The sequence below is a fragment of the Fulmarus glacialis genome, unplaced genomic scaffold (genome assembly GCF_000690835.1).
Source record: "Fulmarus glacialis isolate BGI_N327 unplaced genomic scaffold, ASM69083v1 scaffold5459, whole genome shotgun sequence".
Lineage (NCBI taxonomy): Eukaryota > Metazoa > Chordata > Aves > Procellariiformes > Procellariidae > Fulmarus > Fulmarus glacialis.
Window position 1 is genome coordinate 51,236 of NW_009231317.1, and position 16,110 is coordinate 67,345.

The 16,110-nt window shown below is 41.4% G+C and overlaps 1 protein-coding gene across 1 annotated transcript in view; it reads right to left on the reverse strand.

Moving 5' to 3' along the window:
* Positions 1–4,436: 4,436 nt before the first annotated feature.
* Positions 4,437–16,110, reverse strand: part of RASA3 (RAS p21 protein activator 3) — a gene marked incomplete at its 5' end in the record, with an annotated part of 34,651 nt that continues 22,977 nt past the window's right edge. The window contains 6 exons of the mRNA XM_009584523.1: positions 4,437–6,295; positions 6,972–7,155; positions 8,955–9,058; positions 9,848–10,059; positions 13,571–13,653; positions 14,613–14,719. Of these exons, the coding sequence (XP_009582818.1) occupies positions 6,220–6,295; positions 6,972–7,155; positions 8,955–9,058; positions 9,848–10,059; positions 13,571–13,653; positions 14,613–14,719 (766 nt within the window). The remainder of the gene's footprint in view (positions 6,296–6,971; positions 7,156–8,954; positions 9,059–9,847; positions 10,060–13,570; positions 13,654–14,612; positions 14,720–16,110) is intronic.

Genomic DNA, 16,110 nt, shown 5'->3' on the forward strand with positions numbered 1-16,110 from the left:
AGCAGGGCCCTGGGGCAGCCGCCAGGCCGCACACATAGACAAGGCAAAAGATGACAATAGGGACAGGGGTCACCTGCCACCTCACATACTGTTGATGACAAGTAACAGTGTGGGTTTTTTTGGGGGGGACGTATACTCAGGCAATACTGACTTCAGAAGAAGGTCGGGTCACAGACGGCGCTGCGCATCGGTGATGTTAATAGGGAACATGAGGTGGGATGGTGTTGGAAACAAATGGATTTGGAGCATAGCTGGGAGACGCATGCGCTCTGGTGGCAAAGCTGTCTGGGGTGGCTTGTGCCCACCTCATCAGGTGTGCTGATGCAAGTGTTTGTGAGGCTGCTGTAAACCCGGTCAGGTAGATGATCCAGGTTTTTCCAAAATCTCCCCTCTTAACAACTCCCAGTTATTTCACTGATTCAGTTGCATCAGTGCTATTAATGGGATGCTGAAACACAGCTGGGGCGGGGGAGCAGGAATCTCTTCAAGGGCGCTTTACCAAGGAGAAAACCTACCATGGGGCTGTCCTCACAACACCGTGGCTCAGCGGGAGTCAAAGCATCCAGACATCACAGATGAGCCTGTCTATTTTTAAAGTTGCTTTTCTCAGCTGTGAGCCTCTCAAGTCATGCCCATCACAGGCATAGGATGTCATGGCTGCCAGAGGATGGCTTCTGGAGAGGGTGAGAAGTAGGAATTATAGCTGAGCTGTAACACAGAAACAGTTGCTAAAGAAAGCAAAACACAAGGTGTTTCAGGGTGGCCTTTTTCGTGCACAGTTTCTGTTTTCATCAAGTGAGTTTTTCCCTTTTTCTTCCCCTATAATTCATAAAATTCACTTCCTTTATTCCCATCAACAGATTTCTCTACACAAACATGACAACTACAGTTTTAGTGTCCACCCGCAGAGAAATACATGGCTACACTTATCCAAAGTGCCTTTCTTAATTAAATAAATTTATTTATTCACACCTCTGCTACCTGATGGCAACCCTGTGCACCATTGTCACCTCTGTCAAGACTTACATGTTTTCATGTAAGAGTAAGAGTCCATATCCAGGCAGCACATTTGCTGTGGCCTCAAGTGAATAATAAAAAACTTATCTCCTTTTGACAGCTTTAGGGCAGGACAGTGCAACGGTGACAACTGTGACAGAGACTAAAGAAGTTGAGTGAATTTAGTAAAATTAGTCAGACACCATACAGGCCCCACACTTGTGGAGAGAATTTGCCCTCGACATTAACCAGAACTGTGTACAGCTGGGGTATGTTTCTGGCAAGATTCAGCATAGCAACATTTTCAAACCAGTAAAAGCCGATTTCCCTTTTTATCTTTTAAACATTCTTTACATTTAGCCCAGGCTGCTGGTGAGCCTTTTGTTTAATCAATACATCCACATTAACTTTGCAGGCAAACCTGCTACCACCAGGCAACTTTGCAGTCAAAAGTAATAGCTCTGCACAAACATGATAAACCCAATGATTTGAACATTTCAGGTAAATTGGAGTGACTCAAATGGAGCAGTAGATGAGAAATGGGAATTGAAATTGAAAGGCATTTGTGACTTCTTCAGAAGTTAGGAGGGCTGGTTTCTATCCTCAGGATGAATCTCCTAGGATCCTATTTTATCTTATGTTATTTTAGGAACCCAGAACAATCATTTGCTCTGTGGTGGCTTCTTCCAGACTTTTCTTACACAGCCCATATCCAGAATCTTACACACGTAGGAATACAGCGCTTCTGTCTTAAAACCTTGTCTTTTCCTCGGTGCCCACTTGAGCTTTGGAATAATTCATTTACTGTTTAATGACATCATTAGCTCAGAGACAGAAAGAAACGTCTTCTCCAGTCAGCCTGCTAGCCTTTGTCTCCAGCTGTAATGAATGCAGAAGGTGGCTCACGGGAAGATGCCATTCAGCTTTATCTCCCAGCACCACCCAGCATCAGTCCCAGCCTCCAGCTGTACGCTGCCCTACGCCATAGTCCTCCCGCAGCACCCATTTCCTGGGGCTAATAATGGGGACTGGCAGGGTTCACGCGTTCTCCTGCTATCCAGGCCAGCTTCTCGCACAGCATGCTTACAGGATTAAAAGTTGAAATGACCTCCTTGGAACTGTGTGGAGTATTGCCGAGAAGGGATGGAGATGGGAGTCACATCAACAGCTCAGACAGCTGCGTCGCGCAGCCAGCCGCCTTAGCCCCAAAATCAGCTTCTCGTGTAGACAGAAGTTCTCACAGATTTCTCACAGCTTCTCAGACAGCAGTCGCTGACGCTTACTCCCATGAACCTTCTAAGGGTGTGGTGGGCCCTGGGTGCTCTTTGTATTAAGATAGCACATCGTGTTTTTCTTTTTTTCCATTTGGCGATTTTTACACGGAAACATTTCCAGACAAGAACCACGTTCTCCAACCCTCTCATCCATACACAGACCTCATTAAAATCCTACTGGGTGAAGAACCAAGTGCCACTGGTGCCAACAGAGCTTTGAGGCATCATTGGCGTGTGCAAGGCTTGTCACTCCTGCTGCCCAACCGACTGCATCCCAGCACAGCTTCAGACACAACAGCCACAGCACGAAAAGGCCGTAAGAGCAATTTGTCATCACTGCGGCAGCTGCTCTCCATCTCTACTCCATCCACCTAGAAAACATGCACACACAGTGACAAGATTTGATCTGTCAACTAAACTCCCATCCATTGCCTTGGAAAACTAACAGGAAACTTGACTTCGGGTGTGCGGTTTCACAGCCAAAGCTCCCAGTCTGAACTCCTTACTTCTGAAATGCACGAAGACATTTGCCTGGCGAGAGACGCCACCTCCTTTGAACTGGAATGGGCCGCTTGGTCCTGTCACCAGGTCAGCCATGCCCTAGCGCCTTGGTTCAGCGAGGGAGAAAACAGGCAGGAGGATCTCCTTTGGCATCAGGAGTCAGGAGAAAACAGGTTGGCTTTTAAATTTTTTTCTGTTAAAAATCATTTTTTTGCCTTTCAGACTGGAACAGAAGAGAGAAGAAAACTGACCTGACATGCTTACTTATGGCTATGCTTTTTTTTTTTTTAATGTTATTTTCTTCATTCCAGATATAAGGGATGCTGTACCAAGTGTCCCTATCAAGTCAGCTGTCTTGTGGGCAGGATTTGCTGAGTATTTCTGAAGATAACATCAGAAACATATGCTGCAGACAGACAGGAGACAGAGGCTAAGCAAGTATTGGAAATACAGTTTTAACACAACCCCTTCACCAACCCTGTTAATTAAGTTATGCCGTAAGAAAAGCAGCTTTCAAAGATTTCCTATTGACTTAAGCTAAGACATGTTAGCAGGAAAACAAAATGATTATAAACACTGAATGAGATTGAGTGGAAAAGAGACAGACCTGGGAATGGTGTTACAGTAATTTTGCATTTAACTCTGCTCATTTCTTACAAATCCTGTGTCAGTTTACTACCTCATCTTACTTAAAACCTTGCTTGTTTTTAAAACAAGGTTTACAATTCCTCAGCAAAAACACACATATGCGTAATTGTGGTCAAGTTCACCTTCACCAAGACACTGGTGATGTGTCTTCCACCATCAGTTTGGCTTTCTTTCCTGGCTGTGGTTTACCTGTTAAACCATTGCTGTCACTCATCTAGAGCATGCCTGCAGAAGCTCTTCTCCAGAAGTTTCTCAGAAATGCACGCCTGTGTTCTGGTGACAGAGACGCCTGATACAGCAGTGGGAGTTACCTTGAACATGAGCTGGACGAACACACTCCTGAATGAGCCAGTCAACAGCTTTCTAACCCGGAGGGACTGTTGCCTAGCCTTCCTGCAAACACTCCCCACAGAACCAGTGAGTGCAGCTTGTCACACGATGCCTCAGAGCCAAAGCTTAGTCCACATGAGTATCCAGAGAGGACTGGTAAGCTCCAGAAGACTGACTTGCACAAATCTCAGCATGCCCAAGATTTTGCCACAGAACAGGTCCTATTCAGAAGGGTGGTGGTTCCACAGGGTCATGAGCCAATCTACACGCAAGGTGCTGTGCTCTCAACTCTTTCCTCCTGTCCTTTCAACATGGACTCACCCCTCCCTCACAGCAGCAACAGCTGTGTAGTAACACAAGGAATCAGATGAAAAGCCTGATCTAGCTGAGCAGTAACTGCTTTCTTTGCAAAAGTAGTTTCTGGCTGGCTCAGGTGCCCAGTCTGGTTCACTGCAGAGTCCCACTCTGACCCAAGAAAAAGGGTGGGTGTGGGAGGAGGAGCGTGGATGGGACTCAAGAACCCCACAGAGATCGGTTTACTAGGAAGCAAATTAAGTCCATCCCAGCTGAAACCAGGACAACTCATAAGGATCTCCATCCATGGTCCAACTCTGAACAGCAGATGCTGTGCCAACAGGCACCCCTGGTGACCACTGTGAGTTAAACAGACTCCAAATGTGCACACAGTTTTCAGAAATAAAACATTTCTTTTAATTGGCAAGTAGAACACACATTACAGGTCATTAGTATTTTATAAACAACATTAAGTTACAAATACACGTTAAAAATTGCAGTTCATGGCAGCTAAAAGCTTGGAGTCCAAAATGCATCTCTGCAATGTTTCGTTACTTCCCTTTCCCCAGTCTGCTGGGTGAAGATGAAAAAAAGATCATTTATCATCTACTAGGAGGTGGTCGACTATATACTCAAACAAAAAGAAAACCTCATTCCTAAGAGCATCACTAACAAACAGGCATTCAAAGTACTTCAGCCATCTTAAATCATGTCAGATGCAATGAGGACACAGTTAAGAGTTACTCTGTAACACTTTAAGCAAAGATACAGATATCTTCACATTAAACTGATAGTTCAATGCTTTCTGTTCCAATTCAGCTTAAAACCAACACTAGCTTCTACCCCACAGAAGCTTGAAGTCCATCATGCAGGCTTCCATGCCATCAAAGCTAGATGTTTGTAAATCAGACCCTTATACAGAGGAAAGTTACGGTGTACAACTAAACAGCATACATAAATATATATCTTATATTTAGCAGATCTTTATTGCCTCCTTAATGACTTTTGTTGGTATTAGTGAGATACACAGCTCATTCCATTTTCACTACACTCGGAATATTAACAAGTTACCATTGTGTGTTAATATACTAAATATTCTTTAACAAGTCTCTTTAAAAAAGTATTTAAAAACATTTTTGGAAAAGTACAAATCTGTTTTCCAGAAAAGCAAGCGGTACTAGGATAGCATGGACTCCAGTGCTTAAACATCCTTTCAGACAAAACCCATCTTGACGTCTTTTGTGCCTGGGAGTCAGTGTGTCTCAGCTGCCAGACTTGTATTCTATTCGTCCTTCTCGCTGTGGTGGTAAAAGGTCATCAAAATCAGCTTACCTTGCCCTTCAGTAGGCAGACTTTCAAAGATTACCATTCACTGGACTGCATAAGAGAGACATGTAGCTATGACATAAGTTCATTTCTTTCTTACTCATATTCATGAGAGTCAGTTTTATTATACCGCTGAGATTGCATGTTCAAAACCAAACTCTGCTGAATGTGTCTGGAGAAATGACTTTGTATCTCAAAAATATCAAGAGTACCATTCAGATCTTAATTTCTATTAAAAACTGTGCACACTTAGCAAAAATTATGCTGCTGTAAAAACAAAAGGCCTGCTCCTTGGCCTGCTCAGAATACAAGCTACAACGCAAGAGATTACATCAGAGGGTTTTTTCTCCGTTTCCTTTCTAAATGCAGGCATTAAAAGTAAAGTGTTACTAAGCTTTTCCTAAGAGAGCACGCAGGGGTGTGACATAATATACATTAATCAGGACCAAAAAACAGTAACAAACAACCATTCTAGAAAATGCTGCATATTAGCAGCATGCTTGGTTTCTGAAACATAAGGAATTGCATTGGAGTTGTCAAGATGAAGTCCACACACCTCGATCATTGAACTGATCACTAGATTCCAAGAAACCAAAGCAAATTTAAAAATACACATGACAACAACTGCCTAGAAGGCAGAGTTTTATCATCTGTCAATAACCAGATGAATAAAGTGCATAGCAACTATTGTAACAGTTTCTTGAAAAAAGAATACGTTCAGCAAGTCTCAAAGTTTGTAAGCTTGACACTTATCCATACATTTTGCTACATGTGTGGCTTCCCTTTTGTTTTGCTATTAAGCTTCACTGATTGACCCTTCAGCACTGTCCTCTGTGATTTCCTTTGCACTTCATATGGAATGTGCTGAGATCTCTGACTGCTGCCTGATGTACGTCTGGAAGCTCTTGTCGCCGATGGGATGCTCTCTAAAAGAAAAGAAAAAACCAGGAAAAAGTACTACACAGAATTTTCTGTCAGGACATCAAAATGTCAGAAAGTGGACAGACAAAACCTCTTCCCTAAGTTTGATTTTCAAAGTTGTAATTGTAATGATAATACTGCATCTTACTTGAACTGGAAGAACTGACTGATTGAAGTGATCCTCTTTTTCGTCAGCCATGTGCAGAATGCTCCTTTATTTATGTGTACACAAAATACAGTCATGTGGCTGTATACAGCCATGTGCAGAATGCTCCTTTATTTTTGTACACAAAATACAGTCATGTGGCTGTATCAGCTACTCTTCCTGTTTTTAAACCAACACTCTAAAATAAACTGGTAAGTACATGTATCTTCTGGTATTTACTGCTCATTCCACGAGCACAGGTTCAAAATTAAAAAAAAAAAAAAAAAAAACAAAAAACCACAACCCAAACCAAACCCCACGCTTATTTTATGAATGAAACTGCATTAAAAAATAAGCATTTAAAAATTCCTTACAGTCCTTTAAAATATTGTGATATCAATCCTAAGTCACAATCCTACTTTGTGTGTATTTGCAGGATCTTTTTTGAACATGAATATGGTGAAGGCCAAAACATAAGCAAGGGAAATACCATTTCCCAGGACTGTTCCCCTGTTTGGACAACCCATTATACTTACTGGCTTCCGTATTTTGTCTTCTTAAATTTATCCCTCTTATATTGAGCATGCTCTTGCTCTAAAGTTCCAACACCTTCAATAATCAGCTTTAGTGTTTTATACGTCTCCTTAGGATCATCAATGATGAATGTAGAATATTCTTCCTCTTCAGGTCCATCATACACAGATTTGCTGCCACAGGCCTCTGGGGAAGAAAATAAAGTACGGGAATAGGTATCAGATAAGCAGGGGGAAAAAGGCAAGACAAGCAGACTAAAAATACTCAGTCTGGGGTTCATACAGTTCCTTGGTTTGCTTCTGTATGACCACCAGAGAACTGTGGCTGACAGCAACAGCAGAAGGAGCAGTTTCCTGTCCTTTTGCTGGGCTGTTGGTAGGCACAGAGATTGTCCCATGCCAGTTCCCTCCTCCTCGTCTCATAAGGAAAGGGCAGGAAGCCTGGCAGCTGCTCCTGGCTTGGTGTGAAGCTGTCCTTTGCTGCACAGGCAATGCTTTCATCTCAATTACCACTAGCAGTACCCCATGTACATACTTTGGGAACTCTGACATAGGCCTAACTCTGCCACTGTGCTGCAGGGTTGGTCTGCACGAAGTCAAGTATTCACTTGTCAGAAGGACAGGTTCCATCCCTAAGCAGCAGCTAAGCAGCAAGTACGGCACTGCACAACAGACTGAATTCAAAACAACTACAGGTCGAAGTAGTCACACAAGATGTTTTACCACATTACCCCTGGAAGATTCATACAATAAGCATAAGCAGAATTATCTCATGACTACGACCTGGCTGCCTGCTTAAGGACATATCCTAAGAAGGGGCAAGTCATACTACCTTCCTATCTTACCAGGGAGCCCTCCTGGCTAAGAGATCAGGACACTGATTACACATGAACATTTGCAACACATTCATCATGTGATCTACTTCTGCATTGTAGCCGAGCGTATTAGAAGGGGAGAGAGAATATTTTACTTTGTCTCTATTTTTCCCTAGCCTTCTACCTTTACTGCTGTCTCAGTCTCAGCTTTCGCGTTATCTTCCCCCGCTGCACTGTCTGCGCCAGACCTGCGTCCTTTTCCCCGACACTGAAACTCGATGCTGGCTCTGGCAGTGCGGATTCGGAACAGGGGAAAGCTGGGCATTGGTTCAGACAGCTCGGAAGTGCTGGGGATCTTAAGTTTGCCATTGCATGGCAGCCAGGAATGGATTAAAGTGCTTTCCAATCTCTGTGTTTGACACCACTGGCTTATCTCATATTATAAAATAAAGTCCTATTTAAAGATCAGTGCCACAGTGAAGGCTTCCCTGCCACTCCTTGTGCTAAATTGGGATTTCGAGTCTGGCACCATGTACACCGGATACTTTTCTTGGCATGCCTACTAGTACTAACTTCCTCTGCTGTCTCTTCTTTCTTTTATCCTTCATGTCACATCTCTGCTCCTCTCAGCTCCTGAGGGTTTCCTACCCTAAACTTCACTTTTCAACATTTTACAGACATCCACAGGTCACCTTCCGCCGATAATTCCGAAAGAGCCTTCCTGAGAAATTATTTGTATCCAGCCTGTTCTTGGGATCTGAACCAGGGATGTGCACATGACTTCTGGTAACACAAAACCATGTTCCACTGAAACCTCAACTTTGCTGGTGCTTCTTTTCAGGATCAGTAAACTTCTGGTTTCGTGCACGCTCTGATTTGTCAATTCAGAGCATCCAAGCAATGCTCTGTGCCTATGCTATTTTAGGATGCTGTGGTTAGGACCGTAACTGTTTATTACGCAAAGAACTTTGTACAGACTATGAGACCGCACACTGCATCAAAAATAATTCACACAACTGTCTCAAGACAGCAGAAGAGGAAACAAGTTAAATAATGGCCACTGTGTTCTAGGATGTGATTTGCAAGGCTGGTCTAGCTAGAACATACAATTTTTCACAGCTATTTTTGCCTTGCTAAGTGTATTGGAAATGCAATGATCTTTCATCCTCACCTTGCATTTTCTCCAATTTTGGCATATACAAGTTGAAAAGAGAGTAGATGCGCTCAGTTTCTCTATCTCCATCTATATCCAGTTGTATATTTGCTGGCAGGCCTCTGTAAGGCATCAGGAAGAGAGGCAGAAGTTATACACTAACAGTATATTATGGCACAAAAAGCACTTAACAAGAATGAAAGTAAAAGTGTGTACTTGTGAAAGCCAACAAATTGTATATAATGGAGCTCAAAGCTTCCTATTTTTCCCAAAAGAAAAAGTAGGCAAGTTCAAACTTCTTCATGCCTAGATTTATCCAGCATGCTTTCACTCTGACTTGAAAGAGAGGACTGGATCAGTATCCAGACATTTTGGTGAATTAGTCTGCTATAACCAGATGGCGGAGCCAAAGCACTGAACTCTCAACCGTCCAGGTCTTACGTTTTGAGACTAACTACCACTACAGAGTTGTTGCTTCTCTCATTTTAGATGGAAATAGTTTCCTACGAACCAGACAGTACCTCTTCATTTAACAGACAGCATGAGTGGGCCCCTTAGGAAAAGATCAGTTTAGAATTAAATCTAGAAGCAGATGATTGTCTGTTTCAGGAATTTACAAACAGGACGTTGAAGAGATTTCTGACATTTTTACCAATGACAGACGATCAGAACGAAAGTATCTTATCCCACAGTAAATTCCTATCAATGTCTCGAACTCTAAAAATTCCAACATTTTGACCAAGATATGCGGATACTGATAGTATCAGAAATAACAACAAAGATGGCCTTTGAAAACACGACAACTGTTCACCTGGCAGATCTTCTTGGTAATTGCATAGCTGCAAGTCACACTGCAGAAACGCACATACCCCTGGCAATACCTAGACCAACAGCATGTCACCAATCCTTACCCTGTGCAGGGTGTGCAGCCAGGAGTATTATCTGCAGTAGCTTTACAGCAAAGCCAGTGGCCATTAAGATAGGCAGAGGGATGGTAGACTGTGAGGCGCTTCTTGTTGCACTGGCTGACTTTGGTGAGGATATCAATCCAGTCCTTGGCCTCCACACAATTATTTGCTTGGATATACAGGACTCTTCTTTCAGGCTGGATCACCTGGAACATCTGCAAATAAGGAAATAAGCCACAGTATAAACCACCAGAATGAGTCAGTCAACCTAAGACTGGGCTCAGACTGATGATTTATTGAAGGAAAAACACAGCATACTAAAAGAATGCACCAATAAATACATTTCAACACAAAACCAAGCAGCAAATATGCCCTTAAAACAACAAGACCTTTCACCTGGTACAAGGAGTAAGATACTGTTTCTGTAGGAGATGATTTACAAACAGCTAATATCAACTAGCTGGTTGGGCCTCAACAAGATTTGTTTTCAGTCTCAGGGATGCAATTTTAGTAATGCTGCAGCTCCAAGTTTTGGACGGCTGACAGAGGGACCCAACGCAGGGCTGAAAGGAAATGCTAGTCAGCAGGGGGCAGAAAAGAGAAAAACGAAAGTTTGGATCCAGCCTTAGTGACAGCTTTGCTTTAATATACTGCCATATGTCTAGTCTTTTTAACACCTATTTCAGTATGATTCTTTCCTTTTAATAACTTCCACGCTTCTACACCCAACTATAGCTGCTATTAGCATATCACAGCAATACAGTTTCTCTTTAATCGCCATAGGGTGATTCAAATAATTACACATTAATTCTGCATTATGGCTTGGGCACTGAAAATCTAAACTAGAGCCCTCCTGCCTGTTCAAAACAGCTTGCAACCTAAAATGGCACAATCACATTTATTTTCCTCCTCTTGAAGAAGCAAGTTTCTGATGCACAGCCTTATTGCTCGATTATACTGATCATGGACTGAAGATAACTAAGCTCAAGTTAGTGATCTTAACTGCCTTTGGAAAGGCAAATGTCAACCACCTTCACTTCCTCTGGCTTCTGCAAATACTTAATTTTAATGGGTTTTCCTCTCTCTCTCAGGTATTCCTGCATTATCCCTCCCCCCCCTCTACTTCTTCATTTGATTACACAAATCGTTAGAGATTACACTGCCCGTATCATGTGGAATATTATTTTCCAAACAGCCAGTTTCTCTGTGTTACTTTAAAAAGAAAAACAAAGACGCACCAAAAAAACCCCAAAGCCCACCAAAAAAAGAAAAACTCCACCAAAATTGAAATTCACTTTTGTCTATTATGAAGACCTGAAACATTGGCCTGAATTCTGCACCTCGCTGGTCAGGAGAACATTGCAGAGTGGCACCAGGTGCAATCTCTTCTTCCCTTGTGACACTTTTAGGTGCACATCTTCAAAGCAGCTTGCAAATATACTTGCTAATTTGTGAATGAACAGGTTTTTTAATTATACAATGTCTCTTCTAACAGGAAAGGGAAAGCTCCAACAGTCGTTTCCCTGGATTTAGTATCCTTATAGATGTCAGACAATAATTAGAAAGGTGCAACACACAAGAGCAGTGTAGGAGCTGCTAGTGTGATCAGTCCAGCTCTGCCAAAATAGACACCAAAGAGAGAGTCCTTTTAATAAAACTTTTCAGGACATAACTGGTAGTTTGAGTTTGCGGAATAGGGAAGGAAGGAATGAGGAAGACAGGAGTGTGCAGCTCAACCCTCCGTTAACACAGAACTACAGGGAAAAGAATTTTAATGTCCTGCTGGGGTAAACGGAGCCTTCTGCATTACAACAAAGGAACAGATTTAAGGAGTATGGCTTTGTGTAAGGGGATACCAACCTAAGTGAACTAACATATGGCAACTGTTACTGAGAAGCCCACAACTAAGCCAAGAATTTCAAGTGGTTCCAAGACCTTTACACTACCAAAACCACCAGTTGCTTCTCAAACAACACAGAAGACCTGAACAGTACTTAAAGCCATCCCCACACTCCCCAAACTGTGCTTAAGGAAGGTGAAGGCTACTGGCCTTACTGCCAGACAGGCAGATTTATCAGGAGTGAGGAAGACACACTTGGTGCAATTCAGAGCACAGATACATAGAGAGTATTTATAGAAAACGTGGATCTTTAATCACACTTAGCACCCATGATGGAATATCCATCGCAAATACATCTGCTGTGCTGTTTTGAGAATTCTGTTCTTGCTGCAGTATTCTATTTATGTATGGCAAGATAAATGGGAATATATTAGCATGGGAAGGTGATAATGGTATTTTCTACTGCTTATGGAAAGACTCTGAGCCTTACTTTCCAGAATGGATGTAGTCACCTTCATTTCCTAGGTAATACTGAATTTAAGCAACCAAAGTAGCCCAGTTTCTGATGTTAACAATAAAGGGATATTTTCCCTATAATAAATCTTCACAATAAAGGGATATTTTGGATGCATTCTAGCCCAGTAGATTCAGCATAAGTTTAAGGCTGCTTTCACTGAAGAGTTGGTCAGAATTATAGCTCAGCTCCTTTCCACACACAGTAAATTTTATCTCAACTGTATGGCTACTTTTAGTTCTATCAAGTTATTTTGCAGAGTACAGTTGGCAACAGTTCATCACATGTTACAGCTGCCTTCTGATAGCTTGAGAATTATTTTGCAGCTTGGTTGCTTTTGCCTATGTAATTAACAATAGTTATAAACACCAGAGCCAGCTACAGTACAATGAAGATGTGCTCTAGAAGCAAGTGAACTGAAACTTATTTCATCTTTTAACAGAGAGAGATTATGCTACCAAAATAATACCTGAAACCGGGAAAATACTGACTAGTCAAGCATTATATTTCACTTTTAATAAAGTGCTGATTGAGGAACCTAATATCTACGGCAGGTTTGAGCACTGCCCTGCATGGTGTCCACAAGCAGTGCAGATGGCAGGAAAGACTTAAAAGCAGAAAAGCTAAAAGTCACAACCATTTATGTGTATAAAGAAGTCTTTAGAAGATGCATGTTTAGAACTAGAAAACACCAAGCTGGTTTTTTGTTTACTTTTAAATAAAACTTTTTATGGACTGTACTCAGCTTTACAGGCAGAGAAGTATGAAAAAGGCTCCCAACATCACCTAAACTGATCATGTCTAAGAACTGTTCTTACACAACGGATGGTATGTCTCGCATACAGAAGTTGGCAGTAGTGTTCCATGCATGAGAAATACAGCTGTATTTTATTCCCTAATGTGGCAACCAAAATGCTAAACCATACTGGCAAAGCACAGATGATGTTCTGGCACATGATCTTACCCAAATATATATGCACTTTCATTAACCAATAAAGAAACCCTAATAGCTAAGAAAGAAAATGTGATCCTTCACAATTATAAGCAGTCAGTTCCTTCCCAACAGAGAGGTCTGACAGAAAGGGCAGGGACTCGATTATCTTACCTGTGTCTGACATTATGTAGCCCAGACAGCTGATCAGTAGTGGTCAGTGTGTGCTGCAGATCACGAAACCCAAAGACTGCTGACTGGGCTGTTAAGAATTTGAATGGGCTGTACTTTTGGAAACTCCTGTTACTATATACAGAACAAGCAGCTGTGATTGTACATCTTTCACAGAAACTCAATCCAGGTTACAAAAGGGAAAAAGGCGATTAGGCTGGTGGATCTAGACCAGCCTAACAAGTAAATTAATGAAGATGACCTACTTACATTTTTCATTTTAAAGGATTCCTCCTCCAGTCTTTCCACTGCCAGAATGTTTTCAATTGGAATGCTACACAGAGGGTGATCACCTGCAGAACATACACACACAGAGATACTGAGCAACTTATTCACAACTCAATCTCACCCTCTTGCCCTTATTCTAAGGGCTGATTCAGTTCCTTTGAAGATCATTTTGACTGCACAAGAAAAAAAAAAATCTTTCACTCAGCAGGGATTTACCAGCATGGTCCTTAAGTATTATCTTAAGTTCATTTCTGTTTTCAGCTGCACTACATTATGCTAGCAAACCTCTTAGAAACTGACTACCGCAGCAGGATGCACTGTATTTCCTGAGAAGGTGACAATGAAAGAAATCATTCCTGTCAGCTCAACTGAACTAGGTTGATGGTGGTGACATAAGATCTCAAAGTTGAGTGTGAAATGATGACTGGCATGATCTGAACATGTTTCCTTATCTTTCTCACTCCCTATGTATTTATATGATGGAAGGAAGTAGTATTTGTTGTGTACTGCTGAACAGACAGGAACACTTTGCAAAAAGCAAAATCCTTGATATTAGGCAACATTAAGTGAACATATTTTTGCAAGTTCAAAGCTTGCAGGTAAATCCCTGCCTACCGCAGCCAGCTGTGCCAATGCTACAAAATTTATGAGAACAAGCTGAGATGCATCTGACAGTGTTCAATACAAACACAAATCCCAGCGTAAGGTATTTGTATCCTGAATTTTGTTTCCCTGGACAATCTACTACTTAACTGTGAAACCTACAGATGATATTGATAACTGATATTAGACAAATATTATCAAATATTCTGCTAATTTATAGGGTACTATGCTATCCAAGAAGCTTCTCTAACAGTCAGTATAGACATAGTAAAAAAAGGGCAAGAACATACAGGCTGACAGACTTGCCTGCACTTTGCCTTCTACAGTTACAGATCTAGATCTCAGTTTTCTGTTCTTACACAATCCTTATGTTTAATCTTCACTTTAATGTGTCAAAAAAAGACTGGCAAACCTTTGTTACCTTTGCTTTTCTGATAGGTAAACTCATGGTTTGTCAGGCGAAACCATCTCTTCTTGAAGTTTTTCATACCAAATCGTTTTCTTCCTTGTGCTCTCTTGATCATGAACCTAGTAACCAGGACAACAGTTGTTACAATACATCAGATTTTATATATACATGCATATAAATATGCGCATACATATAAAACGTATTTATGTATATAGATTTATACATACGTACATATATATACACACATACATGATGGCACTTGTTAAGCTTTAGGAGGGGACACACAGTGTTTTCTAATTATTGAGGCCTTGTGTTGACAAGAAAAGGAAAGTCACATTTGGATAGGTTTAGTGCATCTGTTACTTAAGCCTGTCCTTTTTCCAGATCTAGGTAAGGGGCAAGACATGTAGCTTGACTTGTAGTCTACAAAAGTGCTCTAGTTAGTTAGCTGAACTGCAGCTTGTGCCCTTTTCTCAGTTACAAATCCAGCTAAATGGTTTCCTACTATAGCAGAAAAAGAGCAGAATACGGTTAGTACTGCTCTGCTAAGCTTGACGTGTTACCTCTACAAGCTTTTTTTTTTTTTTTTTTTTTTTTAAAGCTGTGAGAAAGCTCAAAAGGTTTAAAGTATGTTTAATTATTAAAAGGCAGGTGTAAGCCTCTGGAGCACAGGGACTGTACCCTTACATGCTTTAGTCACTCTCAAGCTCTAGAAATAAAATCAGTATGTTCCACAGCTCCATTTGCAATTGCACATTGATGCTGCAGTTGGAAAAGCGTTTTCAACAACATACAAAGCAATCTGACAGCTGAAAGCTAGAAGCCCCCATACCCCCTTTTTTGGCAGAGGAGGGGCGTTCATTTAGTGAGTTGTCAGTTTTAATTTATTTCAAACTTGAACTAGCTTACAAGAAACTGTGATGCATCCACCACCTTCCTAACCACTAAATCAATCCAAAAGCTTCAAGGTGACTTTGGAAACCCTAGTGACTTCATACTGCTCAGCATCACTTTTGGTGGAAAAAAAATGTGTACGCATATGCAGTAGAGTTGATAACAGCTGCTCTACACATTACATTAACTATTGTGCCAAACACAGAATTATGTAATGGAGCAAGTAAAAACTACTTACTACAGAGTAGTTTTTATCAAGTAGGAAGGCGCTATACAGCACAAAGAGCACACAGAGAACAGCGAATGATTTGGTTGAAGATTTTCAATAGCTGAACTAAAATGCTTAGAACAGCTAATACTGTTTCTCGTTTCTAGTATCTTCAGTCAGAGACAACTACACTCCATCTAACTGAACCACAGGTCTGTTTAAAGCTCAAACAGAAACCCAAGTTCCTTCAGATTTTCAACTGTTTTGTAACCAGCTGGGCTGGTGCCTGCTGCCCATTCCAAGTTGTGTGGGCAAAAGCTGAAAAGGACTGTATACAGCAACAGATTTTTTTTTTTTAAACCAGTCATAGTTACACACCTCTGTCATTCTTAAAATGGTCAGACAGTT